The following is an 11,281-nucleotide window of genomic DNA, read 5'->3' as shown; positions in this document are numbered from 1 at the left end:
GTCGAAGCTAGCTCTCATTCATAGAAGAAACAATGATGAAGCCGTCATAATAAGAGGAAAGAAACAAAATTGTGCACGGGCCTCATTGAGCTCTCCGCCTTTTGCTGGACCTCCGCTGCTCGCCGATTCTGCCTTTGCAACACTGCTTGCTGCCCTGGGATTCTCGAAAATAAACTGATCGGCTTCTATTTTCTTCAGCTGCAGCTATACCATATTGTCAATAGCGTTCTGTGTTCTCTTACCGCAGCGATGTTCCGAGTTTTGCGACAAACAACCCGGTTGGGCCTCTACCAAGCGCGATGGAATTCGACAGCCAGCTCCTCCACGCCGCCATTGATGGCTACTTTGAGAACCGATCTCAAGACCGCAATGAGGGCAAAAGATACTGATAGGTAGGCTCTTTATTGCGGCGGTTTTATTGCCCAATGCGGCTCATTTAACCCATATTGACCCCTGCCAAACCAGACTAAATGTCCTTCGAGCTCTAATTTCCGAATACAACAACTCGCAAAAGACTGCCTCGCCCATCGAGACTGATGTCCAGCTACTAGCACTGATTCGCAAACGTGCTTCTGCCTCGAAGGACTCTGCGCAGCAGTTCCTTGAGGCGGAGCGACCGGATCTCAAAGAGAAGGAAGACAAAGCTATCGCAATCCTCGAAGAGTATGGGAGTCAAGTGAAGACAATGGATGTCGAAGAAATCAAAATAATTGTGCTGGAGGAAGTCGCAAAGCTTTCTGAGGGCAACAAGCTACCTAATCTCGGCTTGCTCTTCAAAGCGCTCTACAAGTCTGGTGGCAGTCTTGACGGCAAGCCGGTCGATAGGTCTGTGGTCACGGAGATCTCCAAGAAGATTGTCGCAGAGGCGAGAGCCCGATGAAAGCTTATGAGAAAAACCTCAATGTATATTAACCTTGTACCACTATACGATTCATACGGAACATCTCCGATTACGGTCTCTTTGCAATCGTTGCTACAGGAGCACGTCCTAGCCTATGTTACAATCAGGACATGATTTTTAACGGACATCCCAGCTAATTATGGTTTGAGAGCTGAGCTAGGAGAAGAACATGGCAATTCCACCCATTGCGCTCATAATCACGCCCACCCACAGCCAGCGATTCGGATCCACAAGGGTGTCTTTACTAACAAGCGCTCTGAGGTTGAAGGACTCATCTGGCTCTACCTTCGCCTGGCGTTTTGCTTTCTTAGACGTTACCGGGTTAAGAGTCGTTGTGGGCAGCATCTCCGGCGGCTGATAGGCAAGGTACATTGGGATCATGGGCGATCCATCGAACGCGTGAAGATCCAGGCGTACGCTGTCATAGTATGGATCCACCGCAACGGTGAAAGACTGGTTCTGTTAGCGACGACCTTTCGACGCCCGACAAGCAAGACGTACGGTGTACTTCTCCGTCTGATTGTATCTGGTATACAATGCTTTTGACGAGGAGCACGGATCCGAGAGCAACTGGCGGCCATCGACTTCTATTGGGGTCAAGTGCAACGAGCCATCGCCACTAACGGTGTACGTGCCATGCTGCCACTGCATGATACCCTTGGGACATGATGGATTTTGGGCTGTATTGTTTCATCAGGAAACGGCCTTCATTCGTAGCAGTAGTATACTAACGGTTGGAGATAGCGCGATAGAAGGCTTCCTCGAAGTGACCATCTGCTGTAAATGAAAACGAAATGCCAGGCAGTTTTGGCTCAAGTAGTTTATCCTTGACAGGATCGTAGAAACCCTGGGCAAGAGGACATATATCAGCAACTAACAGCAGCAACATTTCATCATCCGATTGATCAAACATACAGGCCCAGTGATGACTTGGCGAGATTTAGTAGTCCATGTCCCTACTAGGTCGGCAGCATTGCCGGCACTAACAATAGTCGCCAAAAGACTAGCAAGGAAGTATACCAGAATCATGTTGAATCTGCTGGAGTTGGTGAGAGGTGAGAAAACATAGGTGACTTTGCGAGGGATAATATTTCTCAAGGGCACAATCCAGACAGCCCTTGGAAGGGAGCCTAAATGGCCCTGTCGATCAAACCATGCATTCAAGGGCACTTCAAAACATGGAAGCATGAATGTACATATTGGAGATGCCAAGCCACGATGATCGAGCACTAGTTAAGGGCTTCAACGGCGGATATTCTTCTACCGGACGAGTTACATCATTCTCTCGACTTCTATGAATTATATTCATCCGCTAGTTCTGCCCAGCAACAATCTCGATAGACATGATGGCAGGAATCCAAACAGCAAAAAAGGATCTCCGCAAAAGAATGCGGGAAGTCTTGCAGAGAATCCCCGCTGACTCAATCGTCACCCAATGTCAGTTTGTCATGCTCTCTCAATCCCGCCATCTACTTATTGTCTACAGCTAAAACGGTTGCAAATAAACTGTTTGCTCTACCTGATTATCAAAGGGCCAAAAGAATAGGCGTCTACTTGTCTATGCCGTCAGGCGAACTATCAACAACAGCGATAGTTGAAGATGCCTTGAAGAACCACAAGCAAGTCTTCGTGCCATATATTCACAGCATTGAGACTACAACAACGCATCAAAAGACATCAGTTATGGATATGCTTGCGTTGGACTCAATGGAGGAGTTCATGGCTCTCGAACCCGACAGATGGGGTATTCCGTCGCTCACCCAAGCACAGGCACAGAGCAAGAAGAATTGCTTTGGAGGGACTGGCATATCCGCAGCAGTTAATAAGGGGACTACGTCTGATCCGTCTGGACTAGATCTGATCGTGATGCCAGGAATGGCCTTCGATCCTAGCTTCAGAAGGCTCGGTCATGGAAAGGGATACTATGACAGTTTCCTGACACGGTACTTGAGATGGGAAGCAGAAGGTGGTACAGACACACGAAATATACCTTTACTCGGTAAGGCGTTCTCTTCTCTAAGATGTAGGAAGGCGATAGATTTTCCTGACTACTTCATAGTTGCTCTCTCCCTCGAGGAGCAAACGCTTTCCCCACCTGAGGAAATACCCGTTACAAATCATGACTGGCCTGTAGATATCCTAGTAGTTGGCGATGACCGATGTCTCGTGCGCCAACGGTGATTTCAGACCACAAAAAGTTCCCTCACACATATCCGCAAATTTGTCTATTCCACCCAGATTCTTCAGCGGCACAGCGTAAATAATTAAGATCTCCGTAACACCGGGAAACGACGAAGTTTTGGGAATCAAAGACGTATTAAGTAGAAGACAAAGAAGCGTTTTCGCGATCACTGGACGGCTTGGATGAGGGAGACATTGTCACCCTTAAGCAGTATTTGACCTGTATTCGAAGCCAATATCAGCATCAGACGCGACAAGTAGCAGTGCCAGGAAATTATACCCAGTGGCCTCCTCTTCTCCTCTTCACTCTTTGTAGCTAACTTAACCTCCACCGCGTCATCAACGACTAGGTTCATAAACTCGTCGAATCCCTAGCACCAGTCAGCGACCATCTTTCGCCGGAGCCAAAGCTATCTTACTCTGATCTTTCCCTCAATGCGGAATGCAAGCTGCTCATAGAGCCAAATAGAGACTGTTGAACGCTGCTGGAGGAGTTTGAAGATGAAATGGATTGGCGCAAGCAGTGTCTTGCGAGCAGCACCGCCTCCTCGGCCGGTCATGATGGCGACTCGTGTTGTGGAAATGAACAATAGAAAATGTATAAAGCGTGACCGACGTTCGGTGAGGAGAGATTGGCGGAGAAAATAAGCGTGGTTGATGGCGCAAGTGGTGGTTGACTGGGCAAGAAAAAGACGATCTCAAGCTCCTCTGACCGCGGCGGGTTGTCTCCAGTCGGGACCGTCAAAAGGATCGAGTGTTGCTGCGGCTCGCCAACTTTTCCGATCAGCAGTCACAACATCCCACTTCCACCCTTATTGACAACCGCCTGACGCCCTGTCTGCGCTCTCTCTGCCGTTGTTTACGGCTCAGTTTGCTGTCATATACTTTCCTTTATGTTCTTTTAATGATTGATGACTGAAACCCACCGTTGTTGAGCCTTCCGGCCTAGTCGACCCCTCTTTCCCACTCGCACGGAGTACACCCACCCCAAAACAGCTCCTCGCTATTCATCATGGCCAGCAAAGACAACGCCGGAGGGGCCTTTGGCCCCGTCCTAGCAGCAGTCGCTACTATGCAGGGTAACGTTCCGCGCAGCGAAAAGGCTCATGCCCATGAGTTCTTAGAGAAATTTCAGAAATCTGTTCGTCCCCCCTAGCCCCTCATCCGTTTCCGCGGCCAACTACCGCGTCTCTACAGTTATACTGACGCATAGAATTTGATTTAGGTCGAAGCATGGACTATCACGCACGAAATGCTGCAATCCGCGGAAGCCCCAGTGGAGGCGAAGCTGTTCGCAGCGACGACATTAAAGGGGAAGGTGAAGCTGGTGCTTTCCCCCAAAGTCATACTAGCATACTGACTGTGTTAGATTATGTTTGATCTAGATCAATTGCCTTCGGAGTCGGTTGTCGCTTTAAGAGATTCAGTACTCAACCTCCTCGTGGTTTTCGGCTCAGGCCCCCGGCCAATTCAAACACAGCTCTGCGTGTGTCTAGCCAGTCTTGCAATCCAGATGACCGAATGGAAAGACGTTCTGGTTACAGTCGGCTCTTCGCTCGGAAGCAGCGCTGGCGACTGCGTGCTGGAGTTTCTCAGGATCCTTCCGGAAGAAGTGACGGAAGGTCGCAAAATCAATCTATCTGTATGTTCGACAACTCAGCATTCCATGTTTGCAACATCGATCGGCGACGACTCTTGCGCGGCCATATTTCAGAATCTAATACGTGCGCCTTAGGAAGATGAACTCATAATGCGGACCAAAGAGCTGCTGGAGGACAACGCCGAGCAAGTCATGAATCTCTTGATACAATATGCTCAATCATCCCGTGGGTCCCCTTGCTGGGTGTATTTGGCTGCATGCTAACTATGGTATTCTTAGCCACCGCATCTACGAACCCCCGTCTTCTTGATTGTATCACTTCTTGGATGCGCGAAATCCCGGCATCGAAGATTGTTGAATCGCCATTGATGGACGTGATAATAAAGGCTCTGGATGACGATGGATCTTTCGACGCCGCCGTGGACAGCATGTGTACTTTGTACAGAGACACACGCGAAGTTGATGACTCGCTACCGATCATTCAAGCGCTGTATCCCCGCGTGATGTCGCTTCGCCCTAAGATCGCCGAGACTGCTGAGGCGGAGGATACGGATGCCTTCAGGGGCATTACGCGGATATTCGCCGAGGCGGGAGAGGCGTGGGTGGTCTTGATGGCACGCCTCCCTGCTGAGTTCCGCGAACTCGTGGAAGCGGTGCTAGAATGCTGCGCCCGGGATTGGGAGCGTGACGTTGTGTCCATCACCTTCGGGTTCTGGTATGAATTGAAGCAGTATGTCACCTTGGAACGGTATGCGGAATCACGAGCCGTTTACGGTGACGTGTTTTCGAAACTAGTAGACATTATGATCAAACATCTTCAGTATCCTCACCCAGAAGAAGGAGAAACCGATCTATTTGGAGGCGACCGTGAGCAGGAGGAGAAGTTCAGGCAATTCAGACACGCGATGGGAGATGTTCTCAAAGACTGTTGTGCTGTCATTGGAGTCACGGACTGCTTATCCAAAGCGTATCAAGTTATCCAGCACTGGATTTCACAGTACGCTTCCCAGTCGACAAACGAGCATGTTCCAAACTGGCAAGAACTTGAGGCACCGCTCTTCAGTTTGAGGGCCATGGGCCGCATGGTTGACCCGGAAGAGAGCGCAGTCTTACCCCAGGTGATCCCTTTGATCGTTCAGATCCCAAACCAAGAGAAAGTTCGCTTCCAAGCTATTATGGCGCTTGCACGCTATACAGAATGGACGGCACAGCATCCAGAAACTCTCGAGGCTCAGTTAAACTACGTTATCTCTGGCTTCCAGCACAGCTCGCTAGAAGTCGTCCAGGCTTCTGCTTTAGCTTTCAAATTCCTCGGAACGGACTGCCAGAAGCTTCTTGGCGGCCATATTGCGCAGCTCCATTCGTTCTACGAGTCGGTCATCGATAAGCTAAAGCCAAGCAGTCAAGAGGAAGTGACAGAAGGTGTGGCTGCTGTGGTCGCCGTGCAGCCACTTGAGAAGATATACGAGACTATGAAGATGTTCTGTGATCCTATCATGGCCCGTATCATGAACCTGGCAAATAATGCCAAGGACGAGCAAGGCCAACGGGCTGTTGCTGGTGAGTAACCTTTCACTACATATTGACCAATACTGATTGCCGCAGACCACCTTCAGTTGATTACGATCTTTGTTCTGGTGGTAAACCCGTATGTTGCCTTAGACCAGGAGAACCCGGCAGTCAAGTACTGTGGTGAGATCCTTCCGATCATGACCACGCTCGTCATGAACTTCACATCATCTACGCCAATTCTCGAACGCGTCTGCCGCTGCTGGAGGAACATGATCATTAGCTATAGAACTGCTATGAGCCCGCTGCTGCCTACGCTCGCTCAAAGCCTTGCCCAAGGATTTGAGGTTTCCCGCGAAGGATGTTTCCTGTGGGCCACCGATGCCGTTGTGCGAGAATTCTCCGAGGGTGCTGAATATGTTGACCCTGCGACCAGCCGTGCAGTATTCCAGTTCTACGAGCAGCAGGCTGTCGCTTTCCTGCGTATTCTGAATGACCTAGCTCCAGAGAACCTTCCTGACGGTATGTTCAATCTGAACTTTAAATTGCAGATTTCTAACATCTACAGTGATCGAGGACTTCTTCCGTCTTTCTTCAGATGCCGTTCGATTCTATCCCAAGGAGTGCATCACATCTTCCCTTTCTGTGCCGATCTTCTCGGCTGCACTCAGCGCCCTCACTCTACAGCAAATTGACCCTCTCATGTCTACGCTACATTATTACCACGATCTCTTTAGCTTTGCTTTTGAGAAGCCGGCGGTATCGAGTTTCACTGCGCCGGATGGAAAGGTCTACGCCAACCCGCCTGAGATTCGAGATGCTGTGAAACAGCTGATCGCTTCGCAGGGGCAAGTCCTTGTGCAACGCCTTCTCACCGGAATGATGTTCACGTTCCCCGGAGAGTGCTTCCCAGACGCATCAGGCCTCCTAATGTCTATGTTCGAATTAATGCCTCCGGAAGCAGGCGGATGGGTTCAGACAACCCTCCAGATGCTCCCCGCAGGAACAATGAAGGCCGGTGAAGCGGAACGGCTGCTCAAAGGAATCGCCGAAAAGGTGCAGTCGGGGGAGACACGAAAAATTCGAGCTCTCCTTCAAGGTACGCGACACCCTCGGAATTTCTTAAACTCGGATTGGCTAACAAAATTAGACTTTACCAACTCATACCGACGACGAAACGTGGCTCCGAGAGAAGGTTTGGGCCGGCTAGAAGCCACTCGGTTCCGGTTCAGCGGGTAGATTTCTTCTTCTGTCTTCATATGAGTTTCATTTTATATTCATTTCTTGGAAGGAGGCCGAAGGTGTCAAGGAAAGAAGACTGAGCGTCGGGAACACACATACATGCAGTACACCGGGGTCGTTTAGCAAGCAAGCAGACCCCCTCACGACCCGCCCTCGAGCTTAACGCTCAGCTCGTATGGCGGGGGAAAAGCCAGCCATCTCCCCAGCTATCTACCTATCACTATACATGTGCGCACGTCATGAGACCCTTCTCCAGAAGCAGAGATCTCGGCCGCGCGCATTCGCTTCCTACACCATACCTACCTATCTATCCACATACCTACCTACGCAATACCACTTCCTCTGCCGTGTGATTGATCTATCCTTAGCTACTTTGCAAAATTAGATCGGGGTAAACATGATTGCATTTGACATTGTGATTCTGACTGATTGCGTATGTTTGTCCCGATGCAGCCACCACGCGAGATGATCTCATGGTGGTGAGACGAGCGATGAGAGCTTCGCGCCACACACACCAGCAGTAGAGATTCCAGACACCGGGGTGCCCTGTCTTTGTTCAAACAACATGGCCCAGCGAATAAGACAGACTGGAAATATCTTTTTCGTTGTTTTTTTTTATATTTATTTTTAATTTCCTCTATAATTACTGCAGGGCTTTTTTCACCGATGATGTTCATGTAGTTATTGCTTAAAACTGGTTAGATATATATATATTGTAAGCTGGGATGACAGGATCCTGGCGACAGCCAACTATATCCCTACCTAATCCATCTTTCAACTGCCGCAATAAATATTGTATCCCAGTCCTGGACCTATACTCTGGACCTATACAGTCTATCATTACCCAAAAACATTCCCTTTACACCAATATAGTATCAACACATGAATTGCTCGCCGCGCAAGGGCCCAACGGCCCAAACAAACCCCTATCCAAAAACAAGACCTTAACACACTTCCCATGAGAAAATCCTCATATTCGCCTCCGGGGCACAAGCACGGCACAAACTCAAGCACAGACACAGACACAGGCACAAAAGGCAAATCTCCTCCCAAACTTTCAAATCACGCATCGCTAAGTTCTAATTAACTTCTCAGCCCATCTTAGCTCCAGTCATCCCAGCGTGGAACAAAACGAGTAAATGAGCGCAGCCCCCGACCCAGCCAGATCCAGTTTCTTGGGTCCGAAATCCCATTAAGAAGGAAGGGAAAAAGTAACCATACCGGTAACTCATCCTTGGCTAATCTGACAGGAAGATCAGGTGGAACTTGACAGACGGTGACGAGCTAGAAGTTTCGGTGGAAGAAGCAAGCATCGATTACGGTACACTTAACTTAAGTACAGTGAAGACTTTTAGAGTATTGCCTTCCTAATTCCGCCTCTGGTCTGGATGAATGCAGGCATGGATTGTCGGAGGCGATGGATCTGGTCTTGGCTTTGTGCTTTCGGGCTAGGTCGTTGTATGTATGTTAGGTAGAGTCTGGCAGCTGGCTACGCCCCGGTGGTGGATTGCCCGCTTCGGAATAGAGTGAGGTTGCATACAGTACGAGGGTTGGGGAAGCCGGGACCGAGATCGGATGTTGAGGGGACGGGGTCTGAGGGGTCGTAGTGGACTGTCCAGTGTACACAAGTTCAAACGGTACATGCAGGTGCTTAGTACATATGGACATGTAGCAATCTTTCTGAAAACCCGTGATTGGGCATCTACTCGACGAGTGCAGTATCGTGGAGCTGGAGCTGAGCTCGACTGTCACTGCAGGGGAAGGTTTCTCCAGCTCAATACAGTACAGTGCGACGTAGTACAAACCATTATCCTGGAAACGGGGTGCAGGCAACTGCACCTTGACGACTGGAGGTGGGCCTGCTCTGAAATCTGGGGATTTCGGTTTCTTTTTCGGAGGCTAAGTCGGCAAGAGGGAAAAGATGGTTGTGCGGCTGAGCTGGATACGGGATTGAAGAGGGGTTCTCGGACGACACGTAAGTAGAGAGCGAGGACAGAGCCCGAGAGCCCGGGAGCAGAGAACTCGACTAGAGGGATGTCTTTAGTGAAGGTATTAGTGAAGAATACTCTGTATAGGAAGGAGGTATAGAGAGAGCGGGTCTTGTGATGGGTTACTATAATCCGTATGGAAGAGGCTGTAAGCAAGATTAGTTTTGAGCGTTTATAGCGGGGGATATAAAAATAAAAAGAATTTAACAAAAAAAGATCATCTTCTGGAAAACCTGGAGACAACTGACCAGTCGACGTAATGCGCATCTCCTCCCGACTAAATTCTAGTGCGAGATCAGTTCTAGATCAGATCGTCTAATTCCCAACCTCCCATAGGCTGCGGTAGTATAGGTTTGCTTTTTCCCTCCTGCAGCTCGGGACACTGTTAACTAATAGAATCACCTTCGCCTCTCAGGCTCTGGTTGCCCGACTCCGAGGGTCATCTTGCAGCTGCACCTGCCACTGGGTCCTGCAGTGGCACGTTTTTCCCTCTTCAGGTCTGTTTCGGGATGAGCCGTCTGTTCCGGGTTTGGCGCGCCAGGTGGTATGGGGTTCCTCTTTGATTAATTGGGGCCTGGCTAGCCTTCTCGGATGGGCTTTGCGAGTCGGGATCATGAAAGGTTGCAGTATGCTGACTGTAAGAGGGATGGTGAGGACGGATCAGGGCGATCGCGCTCGCTTGGCACGGGTTCGAAATTAATGATCATGATCCAACTTGATAGAAAGCCAAGTGAGGATCAGTGCAACTCAAAATCCAGCAGCCAGGTTATCCTTTCCATAGTCCTGGCTTGGTATGCTCAGAATTCGGAGACTTCCGTCCGAGGAAAAACATCAGTCATAAATTTGTACCAGAGTCAGTTCCTGCTTATCAAGTCCTCCTGGTCCCTGTCCCCGAACAGCGACCATCCTTGGAAAAATGTTAGAATAGTCGAGCTGTTTCCGCGGTGTCGGGACCCGAGCTCGAGAACTGGCGGAGAGCGCCATCAGCCGGGCGTCAGGTGGCTGTTTGAGATTCATGCTTGCTTTTTCTTCTGCTGTTGCTCGGACTCGAGGCGAAAATGATGATATTCATACCGTCTCTCAAATCGAAAATGCCTCAGACTCCAGAGGCATTAGTATTATTGCTGTGCCACAGTCCACTCTGTTTCGAGTGGAGTAGAAAACTGGAGACCTTTTGACCTTTAGGCTGCCGTTCACAGTGGGACGACGCTCAGGACCCGAAATCAGGTCATCGTCGCAAGAGTACTGGCATCAGGTAACACTGTGCGACGAGAGCATGCCATATGCATAATGATGCCAAAGTTGAGCACGAGAGCAGAACTCGTGGAGCCTGGGAACACCCCTGCTGTTTCGATCGAGGATCTGTAAGCTATAACTTAACTTAACTTAGCCCTATAGGCGTGAGAGAAGTCTGCACACCCTGGCCTCGTCAGGATAAACCTGCCTTGTCGGTCACCGGTGCATCATGGCTGCATGCTCGCTAAGACGAACCCTTGATTGACTGTCCGCAGATCTTCTCCGCAGTCTGGAGGAGATGCCCTGCGCTGGCGAGGACTTGGATCGCGCAATTGAGTTCAGTCTAGCCAGAGTGGTTGTAGAGGGAGAGACTTCCAAGTTCCTGGCGGAGTTATAGTAGCCATCGTCGGTACCACCCTATAGTCTAATTTACCGCCGCTGCCGCAATGCATATTCCCACCTCCCTCCTGCGCATGCGTATTGGTCCGGACTGTTGACGATTGTTTCTCCTCTCTGATCCTCTCGCACTGATTTTCTGTCTTGGTCTTCTGACACTTTGACGGACATCTCTTGATAGTGCTAGTGCCAGGCACTTCTTCGCCTCTGCTTCTGCATCTGGCTCTC

At 49.8% G+C, this 11,281-nt stretch overlaps 5 protein-coding genes across 5 annotated transcripts; 3 read left to right on the top strand and 2 right to left on the bottom strand.

Moving 5' to 3' along the window:
- Window positions 1-154: 154 nt before the first annotated feature.
- Window positions 155-969, top strand: BJY04DRAFT_140043 (uncharacterized protein). Its single transcript, XM_073708663.1, has 2 exons — window positions 155-392; window positions 466-969. Exons 1-2 carry the CDS (start codon window positions 250-252, stop codon window positions 878-880), a joined length of 558 nt encoding a protein of 185 aa, XP_073566482.1. The 5' UTR covers window positions 155-249; the 3' UTR covers window positions 881-969.
- Window positions 970-1,057: 88 nt separating this feature from the next.
- Window positions 1,058-1,930, bottom strand: BJY04DRAFT_222844 (protein rot1; the record flags this gene model as incomplete). Its single annotated transcript, XM_073717514.1, has 4 exons — window positions 1,058-1,354; window positions 1,403-1,581; window positions 1,634-1,748; window positions 1,817-1,930. The coding sequence occupies 4 exons, from the start codon at window positions 1,928-1,930 to the stop codon at window positions 1,058-1,060; spliced, it is 705 nt and encodes a 234-aa protein (XP_073566481.1).
- A 317-nt stretch (window positions 1,931-2,247) lies between these two features.
- BJY04DRAFT_210453 (5-formyltetrahydrofolate cyclo-ligase) lies at window positions 2,248-3,082 on the top strand (the record flags this gene model as incomplete). Its single annotated transcript, XM_073714252.1, has 3 exons — window positions 2,248-2,338; window positions 2,388-2,900; window positions 2,961-3,082. 3 exons carry the CDS (start codon window positions 2,248-2,250, stop codon window positions 3,080-3,082), a joined length of 726 nt encoding a protein of 241 aa, XP_073566480.1.
- An 83-nt stretch (window positions 3,083-3,165) lies between these two features.
- On the bottom strand, window positions 3,166-3,858 carry BJY04DRAFT_139976 (small nuclear ribonucleoprotein E). Its single transcript, XM_073708661.1, has 2 exons — window positions 3,502-3,858; window positions 3,166-3,453 (listed from the first exon to the last, which is right to left on the bottom strand). Exons 1-2 carry the CDS (start codon window positions 3,640-3,642, stop codon window positions 3,250-3,252), a joined length of 345 nt encoding a protein of 114 aa, XP_073566479.1. The 5' UTR covers window positions 3,643-3,858; the 3' UTR covers window positions 3,166-3,249.
- Window positions 3,859-3,998: 140 nt separating this feature from the next.
- On the top strand, window positions 3,999-7,616 carry BJY04DRAFT_139937 (nuclear import receptor MTR10). Its single transcript, XM_073708660.1, has 8 exons — window positions 3,999-4,223; window positions 4,308-4,400; window positions 4,452-4,724; window positions 4,818-4,908; window positions 4,962-6,242; window positions 6,288-6,713; window positions 6,760-7,290; window positions 7,342-7,616. Exons 1-8 carry the CDS (start codon window positions 4,095-4,097, stop codon window positions 7,428-7,430), a joined length of 2,913 nt encoding a protein of 970 aa, XP_073566478.1. The 5' UTR covers window positions 3,999-4,094; the 3' UTR covers window positions 7,431-7,616.
- The last annotated feature ends 3,665 nt before the right edge of the window (window positions 7,617-11,281 follow it).

Source organism: Aspergillus karnatakaensis (assembly GCF_047715665.1).
Source record: "Aspergillus karnatakaensis strain CBS 102800 unplaced genomic scaffold BJY04scaffold_64, whole genome shotgun sequence".
Lineage (NCBI taxonomy): Eukaryota > Fungi > Ascomycota > Eurotiomycetes > Eurotiales > Aspergillaceae > Aspergillus > Aspergillus karnatakaensis.
This window is presented reverse-complemented; position numbering and strand designations above follow the sequence as displayed.

Excerpts from the sequence above, each read along its gene's own strand:
- BJY04DRAFT_140043 (XM_073708663.1), top strand. The coding sequence starts at position 250 with ATGTTCCGAGTTTTGCGACAAACAACCCGGTTGGGCCTCTACCAAGCG. Across the intron at positions 393-465 it reads AGGGCAAAAGATACTGATAG|ACTAAATGTCCTTCGAGCTC; the intron begins GTAGGCTCTTTA and ends CTGCCAAACCAG.
- BJY04DRAFT_139976 (XM_073708661.1), bottom strand. The coding sequence starts at position 3,642 with ATGACCGGCCGAGGAGGCGGTGCTGCTCGCAAGACACTGCTTGCGCCA. Across the intron at positions 3,454-3,501 it reads GCATTGAGGGAAAGATCAGA|GGATTCGACGAGTTTATGAA; the intron begins GTAAGATAGCTT and ends GACTGGTGCTAG.
- BJY04DRAFT_139937 (XM_073708660.1), top strand. The coding sequence starts at position 4,095 with ATGGCCAGCAAAGACAACGCCGGAGGGGCCTTTGGCCCCGTCCTAGCA. Across the intron at positions 4,909-4,961 it reads ACAATATGCTCAATCATCCC|CCACCGCATCTACGAACCCC; the intron begins GTGGGTCCCCTT and ends TGGTATTCTTAG. Across the intron at positions 6,243-6,287 it reads AGGCCAACGGGCTGTTGCTG|ACCACCTTCAGTTGATTACG; the intron begins GTGAGTAACCTT and ends TGATTGCCGCAG.